General features: G+C 43.1%; 1 protein-coding gene across 2 annotated transcripts in view; it reads left to right on the top strand.

Moving 5' to 3' along the window:
- The first annotated feature begins 2,153 nt into the window (after positions 1-2,153).
- Positions 2,154-23,112, top strand: part of LOC121271151 (vascular cell adhesion protein 1-like) — a 51,139-nt gene continuing 30,180 nt past the window's right edge. The window contains exons 1-3 of one of the 2 annotated variants that reach the window (XM_041176911.1): positions 2,154-2,299; positions 5,426-5,695; positions 14,677-14,991. In XM_041176911.1, the coding sequence (XP_041032845.1) occupies positions 2,233-2,299; positions 5,426-5,695; positions 14,677-14,991 (652 nt within the window). In that variant the 5' untranslated portion in view covers positions 2,154-2,232. The remainder of the gene's footprint in view (positions 2,300-5,425; positions 5,696-14,676; positions 14,992-23,112) is intronic. The other variant, XM_041176912.1, reaches the window with a different exon arrangement.

The raw sequence follows: 23,112 nt of genomic DNA on the forward strand, positions 1-23,112 counted from the left end.
ACATACATGCACTGTTACCCTGATTTAGACTCTTATTACTATCTCTCTTACTCTGACCTCACCTATTAACTTACTATTCGCTATTCTATCTATCTCTTCCAATATTCTGTGCACTTTGGTATTCCCTTCTGATACTATCCCCAGGTTCCCAACGCTGCCAAGTTTGTTTAAATCCTTTCCAATAGCAATAGCAAAATGTCCTGCAAAGAACTCAGTCCGGCTCTACTTAGATGCAACCCTTATGGCCCATACATGCCCCCAGAGCCAGTCCCAATATCCCAGGAATCTAAAGCCCTCTGTCCTACAGCATCTTTCCAGCCACACATTCATCTGCTTTGTTCTTCTATTCTTATATTAATTTGTGTGTGGCACTGACAGTAATCAGGAGATTACTATTTTTGAGGTCCTGCTTGCTACTTTCCTACATAACTCCCTAAATTCTGAGGCCACATCCCTCTTTCAGCCTATGTTATTTGTAGCAATGTGGACCCTTCCCTCTCAGGGTGCTTTGCAGCCACCCATTGACCTGTTTAACCCTGGCATCAGGGAGGCAACACACATGCTGGATTCACATCTGTGGCTGCAGAAACTCTTATCTATTCCCCAAACCATTTAGCTTCAAACCAGATATCACAGAGTTGACCAAGACGGGCTCAAGTACCAAAGGAGAGGTGAGTAGCTTCCTCCAATATCAAGGCAGAATTTCAGCAAGTAGGACAACATGGCATTGATAAGGCTGGTTCTGTTCAGGTTCCAACCAATGTTGATCCTCAGGACGTCGATGGTGGGGGAACTTGATGATGCTGGTGTTATTGAACGTCAAGAGTTCAAGACAATCATTACCTGGCATAAATATAGCAGGAATATTATTTGCCACTTCTCAGTTCAAGCATTGGTGACATTGCCTGACCTGCAGCAGGATCTGGATGGGCTGTTCATTGTCAACAGGATTGTGAATGGAAGTACGTGTTGTAGAATCCTCAGTGATCAGGTCCAGTCCTGATCTAATGACTGAGGGAAGGGCACTGATGAAGTAGTTGACAACAATTATCCTGATGAAGTATCCATGACAAACACTTGCAGTGATGACCTGGGCCAGTGATGGTTGGCATCCAACAACAACAACCATGTTCCTTTGTGCAAGTTAGGTCTCATGTCACTGTGATATCTGGTTTGAAGCTGAATGGTTCAAGAAGAACCTGAACTGAAAGTTAAAGGTGTCACTTGATGGCACTGTTGATGTCTCTTTTATTGATGATTGGGAACTGGCTGATAGGAATGAAATTAATCAGATTATATTTATTCTGTTTCTTCCTTACCATTTAATTCTTCATGAGTAACTGACTATAACAGGAGATATATTTTCCTTTTAACTAAAAGAAAATCCAAAGTGAATACAACCCAACTTACTTGTTCCTGACACTGTGCTTCTACTAGTGACTAAATGTGCCTTTATTTTGCATCTTCTAGTGCTTCTCCTACTTGCAGCTTGAGGATCAGTATCACAAGAGTTGGTTGACAGCTCTTTTATACTAAAGTTTCATGGGATTAAGGGGTCCTCCGACCTACATCGCCCTCCCATGAAGGTATCTCTGCAGCTTGTTCATGGACAGTCTAATGTTTTGCCCTGCATCCCACTGGCAGGGTGCAGAGGGAGAAATCCAGAAGCTTCACATAAATTACTGTCTTGAGAATGGCAGTGTCAGGCAGGACTCCTCCAGATATGAACTTCCACTGCCCCCCACCCCCAACCACCACCACATAGGTGCCCTAACTCATTAGCAAGATCAATGTCTAACCTATCAGGTCCTGAAGGCCCTAAGAGGCAGCAGCCTGGATCCCAACTGTCAGGTCATAAAATTGGTACACAGGAACATTCCATTCTGGTCCTTACAGCTTCAATGTAAGTTTTAAATTCTTTATGGCAATTTTTTTTAACAGAAGCTTTAGACTTATTGCTGTTAATACTTAAAGCATTATCCAGGGAACCCTCTTTAGGGAAACCAAAACAAACTTTCAAAAAGCCTGATTAATGCGTAATATGTTTAAACAAGAGGAAAGTGCTCTTGGAATGTCCCCACCTTAAATCTCAAGAGGATGTCCCGGAAGGGGGCTGCAGTCCTTGATAATGATCTATAACGGAATCTCTTTAAAAGGCAGGAAAAATAGTTTCAGTTTAAAACTGCAGCCTGGGGGAACCGTGAGGAACCATTCCTTCCAAACTCTGGAGTTATGGATTTTAAACTGAATTCACCGGTTGGATGTATTTACTTCTCCGTGTTAATTTTCAGAATAACAGGTGGGTTAAAATAAAGTAAATTCCTGTTTATATTATATTCAGAGTGGGTACAGTTAGATTTTGAGTGATGGTTAATCTGGTGGCGATTTTACAGTTTCCTGTTCTATTTTAATTCAGTATTGGGAAATATTACTTTGGGGATGTCTGGGTTCTTTCTAAAAACCTTGATAGATATAAACAACTACAGAATCCTGCTCAGGCGAGACCAAGGGTGGGGGCTCAACTTCGTCTAAAAGCCTTCCTTGTGGATTTGATACTTTCTGCTTTGTGACCATTATTATTTTGCTTTGTAATAAATGAAGCAAGCGCTTCAGTGTAAAACACTGAGAGCAGTGGCCATTTTTCGGTACTTTATAGTTAAGGACGAGCGATGGATTTTAAGCAGCTCCACTGCAGCGGGGAGACCGGGCAGGTCCCCTGAATGGAACCTCCACGCCATCTCCAACTCTGGTCAGTTAATTGACAACTGGACGGACATTTGGCTCTTTTTAGCCAACAGGAAGTGAATAGTCCACAGAATATTTTGTCGAAAACACTGTTTCCAAGTGGACTTTGGCCTGCTGGCTGTCACTACTTGTTGATGTTGCCATCATATTGAAAGCAGCAGTTCTGCAGATTTGCACGAGGCTACAATGAGGAACATAGAAGTGGCTGAACAATAGAGTTCAGTGCTCATGCTGGCACACAAATAACAGTTTGCAGGCAGCTCAAACCAGACCAGTGAACCTTTCTGTGAAGGTATCTCTGGAGCTTGTTCATGGACAATCTGTTTCCCCTACATTCCTACATTCCTTCCTGTGTAATGGAATTATTACTGTCAGTTTCCCATTTTGTTTAATAACTTCATTCTTTCCGGGACATCCTCTTGGGATTTAAGGTGGGGACATTCCAAGAGCACTTTCCTCTTGTTTAAACATATTACACATTAATCAGGCTTTTTGAAAGTTTGTTTTGGTTTCCTTAAAGAGGGTTCCCTGGATAATGCTTTAAGTATTAACAGCAATAAATTTAAGGCTTCTGTTTAAAAAATTGCCATAAAGAATTTAAAACTTACATTGAAGCTGTAAGGACTAGAATGGAATGTTCCTATGTACCAATTTTATGACCCTGACAGTTGGGATCCAGGCTGCTGCCTCTTAGGGCCTTCAGGACCTGATAGGTTAGACATTGATCCTGATAATGAAATAGTCCACAGAATATTTTGTCGAAAACACTGTTTCCAAGTGGACTTTGGCCTGCTGGCTGTCACTACTTGTTGGTGTTGCCATCATATTGAAAGCAGCAGTTCTGCAGATTTGCACGAGGCTACAATGAGGAACATAGAAGTGGCTGAACAATAGAGTTCAGTGCTCATGCTGGCACACAAATAACAGTTTGCAGGCAGCTCAAACCAGACCAGTGAACCTTTCTGTGAAGGTATCTCTGGAGCTTGTTCATGGACAATCTGTTTCCCCTACATTCCTACATTCCTTCCTGTGTAATGGAATTATTATTGTCAGTTTCCCATTTTGTTTAATAACTTCATTCTTTCCGGGACATCCTCTTGGGATTTAAGGTGGGGACATTCCAAGAGCACTTTCCTCTTGTTTAAACATATTATACATTAATCAGGCTTTTTGAAAGTTTGTTTTGGTTTCCTTAAAGAGGGTTCCCTGGATAATGCTTTAAGTATTAACAGCAATAAATTTAAGGCTTCTGTTTAAAAAATTGCCATAAAGAATTTAAAACTTACATTGAAGCTGTAAGGACTAGAATGGAATGTTCCTATGTACCAATTTTATGACCCTGACAGTTGGGATCCAGGCTGCTGCCTCTTAGGGCCTTCAGGACCTGATAGGTTAGACATTGATCCTGATAATGAAATAGTCCACAGAATATTTTGTCAAAAACACTGTTTCCAAGTGGACTTTGGCCTGCTGGCTGTCACTACTTGTTGGTGTTGCCATCATATTGAAAGCAGCAGTTCTGCAGATTTGCACGAGGCTACAATGAGGAACATAGAAGTGGCTGAACAATAGAGTTCAGTGCTCATGCTGGCACACAAATAATAGTTTGCAGGCAGCTCAAACCAGACCAGTGAATCTTTCTGTGAAGGTATCTCTGGAGCTTGTTCATGGACAATCTGTTTCCCCTACATTCCTTCATTCCTTCCTGTCCCTCCTCCAGTGTAATGGAATTATTATTGTCAGTTTCCCATTTTGTTTAATAACGCTCCATGGAAGCACTTTGTGACATTTTATCACATTACAGGCGTTAAATAAATGCAAGTATTAGGTGTTTGCAAACTGAGATATTTCAACCCGTGAACCGTAGGAATGCAACATGATTTACAAAAAGTGTTTCCTATGCAAGCGTCAGACCTCCCTCAGCCGGGGGGGGGGAATCCTGATTTGCTGCCTCCCATTTTCCGACCTTTTCATGGCTGAAATTTTGAGGATGTTGAACTCGTCCATTCTCCAGTTGACCTCCTCTCAAGTGACGCCCCACATCAGAAGAATTGTCTTGTATGTTACCGCATTTGGCCATCACTCAGTATTGTACTAATTTGTGAAATAACTAAATGTGCAGATGAGGAAGGTAGAAAGAGAGCTGCCTTCATCTGAACCTATCATGTGACACTGTGAATATTCACACCCTGCTGCTTTCCCTTCCACGTTGCAGTCATGGTTGGCTCGTCATTTGGTCTTTCTGATGCCTGCTTATCGAATCCAAGGCTGAACTGACACTTCTACCATTGCAGCCCTTTACACTTTTGCAGGAAGTTTAAAATCTATTAAAAGGAATCCCACATATCTACTGGCCTCTGCTCTAAAGAAGGGTCACACGGACTCGAAACGTTAGCTCTGTTTCTCTCTCCACGGATGCTGACAGACCTGCTGAGTTTTTCCAGCATTTGCTGCTTTTATTGTCTAATGGCTTCATCTTTTTCAAAGCACTTAGTGGATTTGAAGTTTTAGGCGTTTCCTGTCATTTTTTTTGAACATCCAGTTTTAATTTCCATGAGTTTCCCACTGTAAACGTGTATGGTTTAAAATGCAATGGCATTTACTGTGGGGTGTTAGCTGATGAGTCATAATTAAATATATTTCCTTTTCCTGCATCTATTGTGATTTATTTTCTTGGCAGCAAATGTAACCGGATTTGAGATTTCATTCAACGTAAGCCGCCTAGCTGTTGAATTTGGAGACTCCTTACAGATGAACTGCAGTACAACATGTACAAAACCAACATTCAATGTGGAATATAAGCCAGGCATAAATCCTAACAGAACAAACAGCAATAATTCGCTCAGCCACTATTTCCCGAGTGTCCAGGAATGGGATCTTACAGTACCTTGCAGTGTGATCTGTGAATCAGGTGGGCTGAAGGAGGAGAAAAAAGTGATCACGGTATACAGTAAGTGAAAACTCTTCTTCTAACAAATGTGATCTCCTGAGGGAAAAGGAAGGTGATGTCAGGAGAAAGTGTTTTATGATCATTGGAATGTGTCTGATTTAGAGTAGCCTGGTGCTGATCAGATACTGAGCTGTGCTGCAGTGTGTTCTAAAATAGATGAACACTCAGACACAATTTGGACACCGAGATCCTGATCTCGGCTGGGTTAATGGACAGTCGTTGATTGAAGGAGAAGCAGGTGAAGCAGGTCTAAGTTTATAGAAGGAAGTTATTGTGCTACCTTTCCATTGTTAGAATCTTTTAAGTGAATGTATAGTGAAACCCTTTGGAAACTCAAGTACCTGAACAGTGTTTGAAGAAGCAACATTTTTACTTTGCCCACCATTTGTTCATCTTCCATGTACAAATACAAAGTGCCTTTATCTCACCTTGAGATGTTGATGCTTTCACAGAATAGCAGTTGATTTGTCCCCTCAGCTTGGTAGATTTCTACTCCATAGGGAGCAACAATCCTAAAGTCCTACCCATTGTGAATATTGGTCAACAATTAAATACCCAACAGGAGGAGGAGTTTCAACAAGTGTCCCCATCCTTGATGTTGACAGAGACCAGCACTTGTATGCATAAGCCAAGGCTGAAGCATTAGTAATATCTTTAGCCAAAAGTGCTGGGTGAATAATCCATCTCGGCCTCCTCCTGAGTTCCTCACCATAATAGATAGGAGTCTTCAGCCAATTCGAATTGCTGCATGTGACATCAAGATTCAGCTGAGCACACAGGATACAGCAAATGAAAATATCCCAGCTGTAATGCTAAATACTTGTTCTTCAACACTAGCATCTACCTGGCAAAGTGGAAAACTGCCCAGGTATGTGCAGATTCAAACTCTAGAGGATCAATTCTCACTTTACTTACTCTTTTTATATTTCTAGTTAGCTTTCATCACACCCTAATTTATCCCTTATTATTCTTTTAGTCATTCTTTGCTGTTTAATCTTCTGACCTGCCACTACTCTGCGGAACTGTAGTTTTTTTTTCAATTTGATACTATCTTTAACTCCCTTAGTTAGCCACATATAGTGTGTCCTTTCCCTAGAGTCCTTCTTTCTCACTGGAATGTATCTTCACTGAGTGTTATGAAATAACCCTGTAAATGTATGTCACTGCATCTCTACTGACCTATCCCTTAACCTAATTTCCCAGTTCAATTTAGCCAGCTCTGTCTTCATACCCTCATAATTGCCCTTATTTAAATTTAAATCACTAATCTTAGACCACTCTTCTCTCCTTCAAACTGAATGCAAAATTCAATTATGTTATGATCACTGCTCCCCAGAGGATCTACTCTATGAATCCTGTCTCATTTAACTTTACCAGATCTAGAATAACCTGCTCTATGGTTAGCTCTAGAGTGTACTGCTCTAAGAAACTGTCCCAAAAATACTCTATGAATTTATCTTCCAGGCTACCTTTGCCAATCTAATTCATCCAATCTATATATAAGTTAAAGGTTAAAATCATCCATGACTATCGCCATACCTTTCTCACAAGCCTCCTATATTTATTCCTGTATATCCCATCCTACAGTGTGCTTACTGTTAGTTGGCCTGTAAACTACACCCACAAATGACTTCCTACTTTTACTATTTTTTATCTCTACCCAAACATCTGGATCATTAGAACTGTGGTTCTCACTCTCTATTGTTCTAATGTCATCCTTAATTAACAGAGCTACCCCTCCTTTTCCTAGTTACCTGCCCTACCAAAATGTCATGCATCCTTGAATATTCAGGTACCAACTTTTGTCATCTTGCAGCCATGTCTCTGTAATGGCTATCAGATCATACATATTTATTTCTATTTGAGCTGACAATTCATTCACTTTTTACTGTCTTTGTTATACAACTTGCCAGAATACAGGTACCAGCACAATTCAGGTGAAGACCATCCCAATGGTATAGCTCCCACTTTCCCCAGTAGTGGTGCCAGTGCATCATGAATCAAAACCCATTTCCCCCACACCAATCTTTGAGCCATACATTTAACTCTCTAATCTTATTTACCCTACTCCAATTTGTTCATGGCTCTGCTAATAATCCAGAGATATTACCTTTGAAGTTCTGCTTTTCAATTTAGTCCCTAGCTCCCCAATTACAAACTCTTTCCTAGTCTTACTTATGTCATTGGTACCAACGAGGACACAACCACTGGATCCTCCCTCATGCAACAAGGCCTGGACAACATTCAGACTTGGGCTGATAAGTGGAAAGCAACATTCATGCCATAAAGTGCTAGGCAATGACCATCTCCAACAGGAGAGAATCTAGGCCTCTTCCCTTTGCTTTCAACAGCAATATCTTCGCTGAATCCCACACTATCTGTTAATTGCATATTAATTATATTTCATTGCATGCAGCTAGTGGTGTTAACTAGTGATTCATTTAAATCCCTATAATTAGACACAGTCTGGAACTGTGGTTTTGGATTAGGATGCTTGTAATGAGCAACTCTGTAAATAAATATAACAGTATAACAGTGTGCAAAGATTGGCACCAGTTCTATCCTTCACCGACTGTCTTTGTGTATCATAACACCATCAACATCCCGGAGGTCATATTATCTATAAAATTAACTGGTACAGCCACATATAAATAATGAGCAGGTCAGAGTAGCTCACCTCCTGACTCCCAAAATCTGGTCCAGCATCCACAAGGCACAAGTTATGAGTGTGATGGAATGTCTTCCAATTGAATGTCTTCAATTGTCTCAATGAGTGCTGTTCCAACAACACTAAAAAAGAATATAAGAACATCATAAGTAGGAGCATGAGTAGGCCATTCGGCCCCTCAAGCCTGCCCCGCCATTCAATAAGATCATGTTGATCTGCCCCAGGCCTCAACTCCTCTTTTGTGCCAGCTCCTCATAGCCCTCAACTCCAATATTTTTAAAATCTATCTACCTCCTCTTTAAATGCTTTCAGTGATCTCGCCTCCACAACTCTCTGAGGTAGAGAATTCCAGGCATTCACTACCCTCTGAGAGAAGAAATTCCTTTGCATCTCTGTTTTAAATGAGCATCCCCTTATTCTGTAACTATGTCCCCTAGTTCGAGATTCCCCCAACTTCACAACATCAACCTGTCAAGCCCTCTCAGAATCTTGTACGTTTCAATAAGATCACCCTTCATTCTTCTAAACTCTAATGAACAAAGGCCTAACCTGTTTAGCCATTCTTGATAAGTCAATCCGTTCATCCCAGGAAACAGCCTTGTGAATCTCTTTTGAACTACCTCCAATGCCAGGTATATCCTTTCTTAAATACAGGGACCAAAACTGTACACAGTACTCCATGTGCAGCCTCACCAACACCCTGTACAGTTGTAACAAGACTTCCCTATTTTTAAACTCCAACCCCCTAGCAATAAAGACCAAAATTCCATTTGCCTTCTTAATGCTGCACCTGCATGTTAATATTTTGTGCTTCATGCACAAGAACACCCAGATCCCTCTGTGCTGCACTTTTTTGGAGTTTCTCTCCATTTAAATAATGGTCTGCCTTTTGATTTTTCCTACCAAAGTGCACGAGCTCACACTTTCCTCCATTAAACTCCATCTGCCAAGTTTTTGCCCACTCACTCAACCTGTCTATACCCCCCTTGCAGATTCCTTATGTCCTCATCACAACATGCCCTCCCACCTATTTTTGTATTGTCAGTAAATTTGGACAAATTACACTCTGCCCCCTCCTCCAAGTCATTAATATAGATAGTAAATAATTGAGGCCCTAGGACTGATCCTTGTGGCACTCCCACTAGTTACGCCTTTCCAACCTGAAAAAGACCCATTAATCCCAATTCTCTGTCTACTGTCACCAATCCTCAATCCATACTAATATATTACCCCTTTTACCATGAGCTCTTAGCTTGTGCAATAATCTTTTATGTGGCACCTTATTGAATGCCTTCTGGAAATCCAAATACACTACATCTACCAGTTCCCCTTTATCAACTCTGCTTGCTATATCCTCAAAGAACTATAGTAAATTTGTCAAACATGATTTCCCTTTCACAAAACCATGTTGACTCTGCTTGATTGCGTTAAGCTTTTCTAAATGTCCTGTTATTTCTTCCTTAATAATGGACTCCAGCACTTTCCCAACTACAGATGTTAGGCTGACTGGCCTTTGGTTTCCTGCTTTTTGTCTCCCTCCCTTCTTGAACAGGGACATCACATTAGCAGTTTTCCAATCTGCTGGGACCTTCCTGGAATCCAGTGAGTTCTGGAATATTGCGACCAATGCCTCCATTATCTTTGAAGCCACTTCCTTTAAAACCCTTGGATACAGGCCATCAGGTCCTGGCGACTTGTCTACCTTTAGTCCCATTAGTTTCTCACTTTGTCCCTCGTGAGAGAGGCTGTTAAAAGGTCTTTCCTCCCATTATCTCCTTGCTTATCTGATATCTTTGGAATGTTTATAGTGTCCTTCGCTGTAAAGACCGATGCAAAATATTGATTTAAATTATCTGCCATTTCCCTGTTCCCCATTATTAATTCTCCAGTTGCATCCTCCAAGGGTCCCACGCTCATTTTAGCTGCTCTCTTTTTATATACCCATAGAAGCGCTTACTGTTTGCTTTTATATTTCTTGCCAATTTACTTTCATAATCAATTTTCTCCCTTTTTATTAACTTTTTAGTCATCTGCAGCTGGTTTCTAAAAATTCCCAATCCTCTGGCCGCTTTGTATGCCTTACTTTTTGATTACATACTCTCCTTGACCACCTATGTTAACCATAGGTGGTTCATCCTTCTCATCGAGTCCTTCTTTTTGACCAGGGTAGATGTTTGCTGAGTTATGAAATATCTGCTTAAATGTCTGCCATTGCTCATCCACTGATCTTCCCCTTAGTCTAATTTCCCAGTCCGCTTTAGACAACTCTTTCTTCAGGCCCCTATAATTGCACTTATTTAAGTTGAGGACACTGGTTTGAGATCCCAGTTGCTCGCCCTCAAGCTGAATTTAAAATTCTACCATGTTGTGATCGCTACTCCCTAGAGGATCCTTAACTATGAGATCTATTATTAATCCTACCTCATTAAACATTACTAGATCTAAAATAGCCTGTTCCTGGGTAGGTTCTGCAATGTATTGCTCTAAGGAACAATCCCTGATGCTCTCTACAAATTCGTCTTCCATGTTACCCCTGACAATCTGATTTGTCCAGTCAGTATGCAGATTAAAATCACCCATGACAATTGCAAACCTCTTCTTACATGCCTCCATTATTTCCCAATTTATACTTTGTCCTACGCTGAGGCAATTCTTCCGGTGCCTATGGGCATCTCCCAACCATGACTTCTTCCCCTTGCTATTCCTTATTTCCACCCAAACTGATTCCACATCACAATCTATTGCACCTATACCACTACTCACCACCACACTGATACCTTCCTTCATTAACAAAGCTACCTCACCTCCTTTTCCTTTTTGCCTATTTTTCAGGAATGTCGAATACCCTGGAATATTGAGTTCCCAGTCTTGGTCACCCTGCAACCACATCTCTGTAATAGTTATCAAGTCATATCCATTCATTTCTACTTGTGCCCTCAACTCATCTATCTTGTTACAAATGCTATGACCTTTTTACCATTATTACTCATTCTGTTTCTAATTTCTGCTGCACTCTTCTGCTTATATTTTCTGCCCCTTCCATTATCGTTCACCTCTTCACTACCCTGTATCTCTGCTCTCTCAATTGTTTTTAGTTTTCTAAACTTCTCTTGAATTGAACCCACCCCCCCCCCCCACCAACTAATTAGTTTAAAGCCCCATCTACAACCCTAGTTATACGATTCACCAGGACACTGGTCTCAGCATGGTTCAAATGAAGCCCATCCCAATGGAACAGCCGGCTCCTTCCCCAGTACTGGTGCCAGGGCCCCATGAATCAGAACCCATTTCTCCCACACTACTCTGCAAGCCAAGCATTTACCTCTCTAATTTTATTTACCCTATGCCAATTTGCACTTGGTTCAGGTGGTAATTTGGAGATTATTACCTTTGTGGTTCTGCTTTTTAATTTAGCCCCAAGCTGCTCATAGTCCCTCAGCAGAACCTCTTTCCTAGTCCTACCTATGTTGTTGGTACCTACATGGACCACAAACAACTGGATCCTTCTGCTCCCACTCCAAGTTCCTCTCCAGCCCAGAAAAGATGTCCTTAACCTTGGCACCAGGTAGGCAACACAGCCTTCGAGACTCTCTGTCTTTGCTACAGAGAATAGTATCTATTCCCCTAACTACTCTATCCTCTATTACTACATTTCTCTTTTCTCCCCCCACTTGAAAGGCGCTCTGTACCATGGTGCTGTGGTCAGCTTGCTCGCCCTCCCTGCAGTCTGTGCCCTCATCCACATCGGGAACAAGAACCTCGAACCTATGGACAAGGGCACTGGTTGAAGCGCCTCCAAAGCTAAATTCTGGATCTCTATGCCTGCCTTGCTCTCAGTCACACCCTCCTGTCCCTGACCACGGGCCAAAGTTGATGTAATTAATCTAAGAGGTGTGACTGCCTCCTGAAACAGTGTCCAGGTAACTCTCCCCTTCCCTGATGTGTCGCAATGTCCGCAGCTCAGACTCCAGTTCATTAACTCTGAGCCAAAGTTCCTCGAGCAGCCATCACTTGCTACAGATGTGGTCACCGTTGATCGCACCAGTGTCCACCAGTCCCCACATACTACAGCTGCAACACATCGCCTGCCCAGCCACCTCTATTCTATTTAATTAATTAATTTGGATGTTAAATATTTTTAAAGTGAATTTCTTAACTGTATTCTTCAGCTGTAATAATGTCTCCTGATTTAAACCACTTGGCCAATCAAGAGACAGGAAAGAGATACCCACCAATCACCTACCTGTTTTCCTGTGATGTCATCATGATGTCATAATAAAGCTTGACATGATCCAGGACAAAGCAGCCCACTTGATCAATGTCCCATCCACCCCTTAATCATTTACTCCCTTCACCACTGGTGCACTGTGGCTGCAGTGTGTACCATTTATAAATGCACTGTAGTGTCCCCAGAGCATTAGCCTGGGCCTCTGGATTGCTACACCAGTGACATTATCACTAAGACACTGCCTTCCCCCTTAACTCATCAAGGCTCCTTCAACAGCCCCTTCCAAAGGAGGTACCTTAAACATAAAGGACAGCAGGTACATGGCACACCATCACCTGTAAGTTCCCTGCCAAGTCACACACCATTTGACTTGAAAATATAATTTTCTTCAGTCATTGGGTCAAACTCCTGTAACTCCTACCCTCACAGCAATTTGAGCATTCCTCCACCACATGGGCTGCATCAGATCAAAAAGGCATCTCCCCATCGCTTTCTCAGGAGCAATTATGGATGAGCCTAGCCTTGCTTACAATCACATTCCATGAACGAATAAATAAACCTTGTATAATGTGGGAAAATCTATCAGTAAATTGTTTCTGGATTTGAATTGTATGTTGAACTCTAGGGGGAGAGTGGAATGAATATTTTGGTTTGGGGGCAGGAAATAGGAGTTGGGACATTTTTTTCTTTCATGAGGAATGGGTGTGCTGGCTAGGCCAGACTCCCAAGTCCTGTTTCCTGCCCCCCATCCAAAATATTCATTCCCCGTACCTCTAGTGGAATGGTCCCAGGAGGCAACCAGTCACTCATTGGGGTTTTGATGGAGGCGTCCTCTTAATTGGATGGAGACAGATTCACATGTCGAATTAAGTGTGACAAGCAGGCCCTTGAAACTGGAGGGACAATCACAGGTCCTCCAGCTTGAGAGGAGCAGCAGGCCACATTAGGGTATGTAATCGGGAGGGTGCTTCAACATGGAGACAACCTCTCACCTATTTTTTGGGGAATAAAAAGTAAATATGAGAAAAGGCAGCCAGGCCATGAGTGTGGGATACCCTGGGGAACCTTCTACGTGGCAGACAGGGAGGGTCTACAGGCCTGCCTGTAGCACGGGCACCCTAGTCTGCCTCTGGAAGCATGCCTCCAGACAGTTATTCGGCCCTTGTTACAATGGGAAACTGGAGGACGACTGGAAAATCCCAGGTTGCCTTCTCTAATTTCCCATAACAAGGCTTTTATTAAGTCTGCCTACCTCCTGTGTGTGGGGAACATTCCCTGCCCAGTGCCAGGAACAATTCAGAAACTGGCATGCTGGCTGGCACTGTTACTTCTGGGCCCAGACCGCTTCCATTCCTCACCTCAGAGGGCCCAAAATCAGACACGTTGGTCAGGATTAAGTTCCTGCTACAGGGTGGTGGAAATTCTGCTTCCTCAGAGCTGCTGGCCAATCAGAGGCTGGCAGCTGTCCACTCCCAGTTGTGCCATCGAGAGCGGGGGATCCTGCTGGTAATGCTCCAAGGCCTAGCATGAGGATCACCACTGGATCCCTGGACAGAGGTGAGCGAGGAGGGGTTGTGGAATGGGAGCTTGGGAGAGGGGAGTCACCAGAGAGAGTGGGGGGCGGGGGGATTCAGAGGCAAGGGCAGAGGCCAAGCTTTCAGCAGCACCTCCTTCCCAATGCCAGGTCCCTCAATCAGGGACTGAGTGCTTGTCAAAGAAAGAACCCACCCCTCCAAGAGGCCACAGGCAACATGACAGCATGTGGTGGGTGGCCTTTGGGGTGACATGTAAGAGCCATACAAGTCCTGCTGAATTCCTGCACCCACCAGTTGGCTCAGAGATAATTTCTGTCAAGTGGTTCATTAATGAGCCTAATTGACATTCCATCACCAGCGGGCATGATATCCATGTTGGACCCTTCCCGCCTCCAACTTAATTGGGGACAGTTTTGCTGATGCCAGGAATACAATGCAGATACTCCCAACTGATTCCCACGTAGTCCCTCCTATCACCAAGACCGCTCTGGCAGGCTAATTTAATTCATTATTTCAGTGAATTCTATTAACTGTGATTCTCCTTTAACAGATCGAGAGATAAACATTACTCCACCTCCTGAAGTGCTGGAAGTTAACAGAACATATAGTCTGGAGTGCACTGGTCCGAGGGTCTATCCAAACAATAAACTCATACTCACATGGCTGAGAGGGGGAGAGGTTGTTCAGAGTAATTCCACAGAAGAAAAAGGTTCCCCAGATGAAGATGAAAGATTGAGGAATGTCTTCAGTTTCACTGCAAGTATCTCAGATGATGGACAGGAGTACACCTGCTTGGCAGAAGTGGACTTGGGCTCCAACACCACAGAACCAATCGCAAACTCCTCTGTGACTCTGCAAACTCACTGTAAGTTCCACTTCAGTCATAATTGCTTGGTTTCTTGATGGAGTCACAGAGTCATTACAGAAGGAGGCCCACCCCACCCAACCTCCCTATTCCTGTAGGTCTGAAAGCTTATTTCCCTCAAGTGCTGAACCAATTTTCTTTTGAAATCATTGATTGTCATCACTTCCACCACTCTTTTAGGCAATGAGTTCCAGGTCATAAACTTTCACTATGTAAAAAATAGTTCCTCACAAATCCCCCCTGCATCTCACATTCAAAACCTTGAATCTGTAATTTCTAGTCTTCGTACCATCAGCTAATGGGAACAACCTTCTTTGTCTATCTTATCTAAACCTGCCACAATCTTGTTCACCTCTATCAAATCTCCCATCAACCTCCTTTGCTCTGAGAAGAAGGAAAACTCAAGCTTCTCCAATCTAACTTTGTAGCTAAAATCCCTTATGCCTGGTACAAATCTGGTAAATCTCTTCTGCACCTTCTCAAGCATCCTCACATCCTTACTAAAGCATGATGGCCAGAGTTGGCTGCAGTCCTCTCGTTGTGGCCTAAATAGAGTTTTATGAAGGTTCAGCATAACTTGCCTGCTTTTGTGCTCAACATCTTGATTTATGAAGCCCAAGACCCCATACACTTTGCTAATTACTCTCTCAATGCTTTCTGCTGCCTTCAATGAATTCCAGAATTTATAAATGTGCAAACATTTTGCCAAAGGGAAGAGATGAGGGGCAAGACAGGGAGACGCAGGTACGGGGAATAGGAAGACGGGGGCAGAGGGAAAAGTGTTTGTGGGAACTTGCTGTGTGCAAATCATCCACTTAACAGTGGTCACACTTCAAAGAAACTACACCATTGGGAGAATAAGGTGAATTCTCTGATTTGTAGAAAAAGAAAAGTGAAGGGCTTGCCATTCTTTTCTGCAAAGAGAGCTAGGTAAGTTGGGCAACTGAGCTACTAATTAAAAGATGTGAATTGAATGCAGAAGAATGCAAATTCACAAATCTGAGTCAGGGAAACAAAGACTGGGTGTACAAAATAAATAGGAGCAGTCTACTGGAAGCAACACAGAAGAGGAATCAGGGTGGATGGCGGGGGTGGGTGGTGGGGGGGGGGGTGCTTGATATTAGCAAACTCCATAAAACATCAGAACAAAGTGCAGTCATGCAATCACAGTGCGGGTAGCCAGAGGGACAGAACATCAGTCTCAGAAAGAGCTAGGCAACTTGCACAAAACACCAACCTACTCCACCTTGAGTAGAATGGACACTGACCACAGGGGGAGATCCTGGCCTGGAGGGAGCACACGGATGGAAAACTCAAGTAATGCATGGGGTTGGATACCCGAACAAAGGCAGTGGAGATATTTATATTGAAGATTTGTAACTTTCAAGGGAACAGATAAATTGAATACCAGAGATGTTTTTAGAATTAACACAAGTTCTTATAAATGCACTCAAACTTGGATGAGAAAATGTTATTGCTGAATGTTCTGTCTCAAATGAGCTGCGATAGTTCCAGATAAACGTGTTGCAATTGCAATGGCAATCTGGGAGCATTATATTGAACACTCTTCCATGTTCGTATTGGTCAATAGCCATTGAGATCGACAACAAGGCCGGCCAGTAATTACCCCATACCTGTTCCCACTCTGGTGATCATGACTTGGCCGAAGTGTGGGATAAACTGGATTTCTGCTTCATTCCGGTCAAGTTACAGTGGCAGAATGGGAGAAGCATCGAGGAAATTATTGGCCATTAACAACTGTCATTTAGATATTAGGAGAGGCAAGGTTGCAAGATTCCCTCTCTTTTTTTTGCGTGTGTGCACGATTTATTTAAGTTGTGCACTAGTTTAAAGGGGCTAAATTGTATGCGGCCTGTGGAGGAATTTCGGGCTGAGTGCATTTGAGCAGCTTACAGGGACTACTACCTCTAAGTACTGGCTAAGTCCTTTAAATAGCATTGCTGAAAGGTCTTTTCCTGCCTGTTAGCACCAGGAGTTGTTGAGTGATTTTATCACTCTGACACTGGGTTAATCCGATATCACAAAAGGGATATATGTTATGATATGGCAGGTGGTATTTGCCAGGCTGACCAAATCTACAAGGGAAACTTTGCCAAGCTATCACAACAATTTTGCAATTTGTATTTATTACGAGAAGGCTTGTGCACTTAAGTCAGGAGTAATGAGTCCACTACCACCTTCGGGTCTTTTAAATATTAAATTAAAACATGTATTAACAAAAAAAAACCTTAGACATACACAAGATTACTGTTACAGTGTTAAAACAGTTCCCAAAATTTCTGCTTCACCAGAGTCCCAACCAAGCACCCCCTTTAAGTAACAGTCCAAATAGATTCCAAGGCCTGAATTTCCCGTCGGCGATTTGGGGGCGGACTCCGCTCGCCAACAGGAAAGTGACGCGGGATGATGTCAGGAGGAACCCCCAACATCATCCCGCTCCATTTAAATCTCTAGGAAGGCGGGCGGACAGCGAAATCAGCCATTTGAGGCCATTGACAAGGTAATTAAGATAATTAAAGACCAGCCCGTCCAAGTTTAAGGCTGGCAGGCAGGCCAGGAGCCCCATTGGGCTTCTGATAATACATGAAACCTCATCCGCTGGCAGGATGAGGTTACATGTCTGTTTTTAAAAACTTTAATAAATTTTATGTGATATTTATTAACATGTCCCATCTCGTGTGACATTGTCACATGAAGGGGACATGTTAATAATTTTTAAATTTTTCTATTTTTTAACTTTGTAACACTTTCACTGATCTCCCTGAGACAGCACTTAGTCTCAGGGAGCAGTGTGCTCTTTCGTGTGCATGCGTGAAACAGCGCACTTTGACAGCTGGGGATTCCCTCCACCCCCCACACAGGGAGCACATAGCGCTTTCCGTCAGGCAGGCCACTGGGCAGGCCTTAATTGGCCCGCCCACTTAAAATGGCAGCAGGGCCCACTTCGACGGCGGAGTTCGAGCCGGTGAGGCCCGCCCGCCAACCAAGGGCAAAATTCTGCCCCAAGTCATCTAGCAATTTTACCACATGCACCCACTGGACAATGGACCTCCAAATGTTTTTAACACAGCTTTGGTTACAAGAACAGCAAACTTCTGCAGGGTGGATAGATGCTTTTCCCAAGTCTGTTTCAAATACATTCACCTTTCAAGATCTCACACAGCCTGTTATGGCACGGCAGATGGTAAATGCCGAGCTGCTCAAATCCCAGAGAGAAACTTGAAAAATCTGCCACAATTTGCAATTTGTATTTCATTTCGGGATGCGTGCCTTGAATTCAATAGTAATAAGTCCACCGAAACTTACAGGTTTTTAACAAAACTAAATTAAACATTTATTAATTAAAGAAAAGATTTTATGCACATACGTAGGTTTACAAATTACTACTATAATAACTGCTAAATCCCCTAATTAATCTGACTCACAGTTGCACCTCTACTAAGGCAACAGTAAAACAAAAATAGGTTTCAACAGAGCCAGACAAAGCACACAATACCCTGGACAGGGATATTCAAAATGATTTTTCTTAACATTGGTTCCTGTAGACAGCAACTTGATGCATAAAGGCTGGAGGCTTTTCACACTTGTGTTAGATCTTAGAATGCCTTCCTCTTAAACATAACCTCATCTCCTTTATACATGTTTCCTCCTTTTTAATGTAAATTCCATTGTTCCTTTGCGTCTTTGCAACATTACTTCTCTCATAACATAAATCTTTCATAGTAATCATATTATCAGTAACCTTTGGGAAAAATAAACACACTTTGTGGCTTAGCTTCTTATGGCTAGGTGTAACATCTTACCACCTCTTTGAAATTCAAACTAACTTAATTTATCTAAAAATGCAAATGTTCTTCATACCTCACACTCTAAAACTTCAGCCATGTTTACATATTTAGCATTTCAAACCCAGCTTCCCTTTTGATAATGCAAAAGCTTCAGACCTGCTGCCTCCAATTCAATTAAATCCCCCATACACACATCCACACAGAGAAACTAATCCAAACCCAACTATTAACCTAACTTTACAGTAAATCACAATAATATTATGAAAGTTATTACATTTTCATAACACAGCCACACCTCACACATCCTCACTTTCATCCTTCTTTAAATATACTTCTCCCTTTTTTTGTTTGTAAATCCCATTGTTTCAACTTGTCTTTAGAAGTTACTTTTCCCAGAATATAAAAATCTTTCATGTTCTCATTATGGCCGGCACTTTTGGGAAAAATCAACATAATAACCTTGCCTTATTTACCTGGCTAGCAGTAAACATTTTCCGTGTCTCTTTGATAATCGCACACTTCTCCACTTATCTAAATATGCAAATTTTATTCATACTGTTTCTGCTGAGACTTTACCCTAGCTCACTCATCTCTATTTCAAATGCCTGTTTTACACCTCTTTTCTTTGTTAATTTAAACCCTGCAGTCTAATCGTCCCTAATTTAATTAAATTAGCCACACACAGAGAACCACACACACACACACACACACACACAAGCCTATTTTAAAATATCCTGCAATAATATTAAGAAAAATATGATAGTTCCTTGACATATACAACAAGCATAAGATCCTAATTTCAATATTTTATTTACTGTTTTAAATAGTTCCAGAGTGTTTTCCTGGATGCCTAAGGAGCAGCTCAATCCAATATGATGGGCTGTGCAATTCCAACACCATATTGGTTGCTTAGGTGCCTGTTTTGTGCCATTGTGCTTCAAGCCTTGGTTTCTGTACAAACTGAGGAATGTATCTCACACTGACATGACTGGAAAGTGTTGTAAAATGTGTGTACTTCTTGGGTAGTTCAACAGTAAGCATTTATTAACTACTAGTAACTATATACACACGTATAGTATAAAGTCTAAGCTAGGAGCTGTCTCCATGCTTGCTTCTACACACGGTTCTGTCTAGTACAAGACTGACCTCTAGGACAGGTCATGTTTTCCTTTACATCATAGTGTGGGGAGTACTTTACTCGGTCCTATGTTAACCCTTTATGTGCCAGACCCTTAAATTACAGAAAGTGGAACTCACTGGCAACAACACTGAACTTGTGTCCTACCACTGAGGTGCTGCTGCTCCAAACACCTTCCTACAGAATCATAGAATTGTTACAGCGCTGAAGGAGGCCATTTGGCCCATCATGTCTGCACCAGCTCTCTGAATGAGCAATTCACCTAGTGCCATTCCCCTGCCTTCTCCCCGTAACCTTGCACATTCTTTCTTTTCAGATAACAGTTTAATTCCCACAGGGCCGATGCAAGAATATTAGGTGCCTTAGGCGAACCTTCAGCCTTGCAAACCCCATCTCCCCAAATTTAGCTTTCAAAAATGAATATTGTGAATTAGTATGAATAAAAATTCTGCAATTATAATTACAGATTTATTTTATAAATAAAAGGAGAATATTATGGTTTGTACTGATTGTACATTTCCATTGTTCTGCACAGGGAGTGTATGTGTAATATGGCACACATGATGTAATGCTATGTGTTCCTGCAGCACAGTGTAGGAGGGCATGACAAGAGCAGCACCAGGTATACCTAAAAATGAGGTGTCAACCTGGTGAAGCTACAATTCAGGACTACTTGCATGCCAAACAGCAGAGGCAGCATGCGATAGACAGAGCTAAGCAATCCCACAACCAACGGCTCAGATCTAAGCTCTGCAGTCCTGCCATACCCAGTCATGAATGGTGGACAATTAAACGACTAACTGGAAAAGGAGGCTCCACAAATATCCCCATCCTCAATGATGGAAGAGCCCAGCGCATCAGTGCAAAAGACAAAGCTGAATCATTTGCAACCATCTTCAGCCAGAAGTGTCGAGCGGATGGTCCATCTCAGCCTCCTCCTAAGGTCCCCAGCATCACAGATGCCAGTCTTCAGCCAATTTGATTCACTCCACGTGATATCAAGAAATGGCTGAAGGTATTGGGTACTGCAAAAGCTATGGACCCTGATAACATTCCAGCATTAGTACTGAAAACTTGTACTCCAGAACTTACCAGGTCCCTAGCCAAGCTGTTCCACTAGAGCTACAACACAACAATTTGGAAAATTGCCCAGATATGTCCTGTCCACAAAAAGCAGGACAAATCCAACCCAGCCAATCAGTCTACTCTTGATTATCAGTAGAGTGATGGAAAGAGTTGTTGACAGTGCTATCAAGCGGCATTTATACAGCAATAACCTGCTCACTGACTCTCAGTTTGGGGTTCCACTAGGGCCACTCAGCTCCTGACCTCAGTACAACCTTGGTTCAAACATGGAAAAAGAGCTGAACTCCAGTGGTGACATGAGAGTTACTGCCCTTGACATCAAGGCAGCATTTAACTGAGTATGGCATCAAAACTGGAGTCAGTGGGAATCAGGGGGCAACACTCCGCTGGTTGGATTCATACTGAGCACAAAGGAGGATAGCTGTGGTTGTTGGAGGTCAAATATCTCAATACCAGGACATCACTGCAGGAGTTCCTCAAGGTAGTGTCCTAGGCCCAACCATCTTCAACTTCCTTCCACCATAAGGTCAGAAGTGGGGATATTCACACATGATTGCACAATGTTCAGTACCATTTGAGATTGAAGCAGTCCATGTCCAAATGCAGCAAGACCTGGACAATATCCACACAAGTGCCAGGCAATGACCATCTCCAACAAGAGATCATTTAACCCCTTGACGTTCAATGGCATTACTATTGCTGAACCCCTGCTAATAACATCCAGGGGGTTACCATTGACCAGAAACTGAACCAGACCAGCTATATAAATACTGTGACTGCAAGAGCAGGTCAAAGTCTGGGAATTCTGCAGAAGATACCTCACCTCCTGACTCTCCAAAGTTTCTCCATCATCTACAAGGCAAGAGTGTGATGGAATACTCCCTACTTGCCTGGAGTGCAGCTCCAACAACACTTAAGAAGCTCAACGCCAACCAGGACAAAGCAGCCCGCTTGATTAGCACCACATCCACAAACATTCACTCTCTCTACCACCAATGCACAGTAGCAGCAGTGTGTACCATCTACAACTTGCACTGCACCAACTCATCAAGGCTCCTACAACAGCACCTTCCAAACCTACGACCATTATAATCCAGAAGGACAAGGGCAGTAGATGCATGGGAATACCACCACCTGGAAGTTCCCCTCCAAGCCACTCACCATCCTGACATAGAACTATATCATTGTTCCTTCACTGTCACTGGGTCAAAATCCCAAAACTCTCTTCCTAACAGCACTGTGGGTGTTCCTGCAATACATAAAGTGCAGCGAATCATAAAGGCAGCTCAAGGGTGGAGAGGAGAGTGTGAGAGGAGGATCTTGGGATAGGCAGTCAGCAGCACCTAGAGGAGAGTGTGAGAGGAGGGCCCTGGGACAGTCAGCAGCACCTAGAGGAGAGTGTGAGAGGAGGACCCTAGGACAGTCAGCAGCACCTAGAGGAGAGTGTGAGAGGAGGACCCTGGGACAGTCAGCAGCACCTAGAGGAGAGTGTGAGAGGAGGACCCTGGGACAGGCAGTCAGCAGCACCTAGAGGAGAGAGTGAGAGGAGGACCCTGGGACAGTCAGCAGCACCTAGAGAAGAGTGTGAGAGGAGGACCCTGGGACAGTCAGCAGCACCTAGAGGAGAGTGTGAGAGGAGGACCCTGGGACAGTCAGCATCACCTAGAGGAGAGTGTGAGAGGAGGACCCTGGGACAGACAGTCAGCAGCACCTAGAGGAGAGTGTGAGAGGAGGACCCTGGGACAGACAGTCAGCAGCACCTAGAGGAGAGTCTGAGAGGAGGACCCTGGGACAGTCAGCAGCACCTAGAGGAGAGTCTGAGAGGAGGACCCTGGGACAGTCAGCAGCACCTAGAGGAGAGTGTGAGAGGAGGACCCTGGGACAGTCAGCAGCACCTAGAGGAGAGTGTGAGAGGAGGACCCTGGGACAGTCAGCAGCACCTAGAGGAGAGTGTGAGAGGAGGACCCTGGGACAGTCAGTCAGCAGCACCTAGAGGAGAGAGTGAGAGGAGGACCCTGGGACAGACAGCAGCACCTAGAGGAGAGTGTGAGAGGAGGACCCTGGGACAGACAGTCAGCAGCACCTAGA

Source organism: Carcharodon carcharias, chromosome 30 (genome assembly GCF_017639515.1).
Source record: "Carcharodon carcharias isolate sCarCar2 chromosome 30, sCarCar2.pri, whole genome shotgun sequence".
Taxonomy (NCBI): Eukaryota; Metazoa; Chordata; class Chondrichthyes; order Lamniformes; family Lamnidae; genus Carcharodon; species Carcharodon carcharias.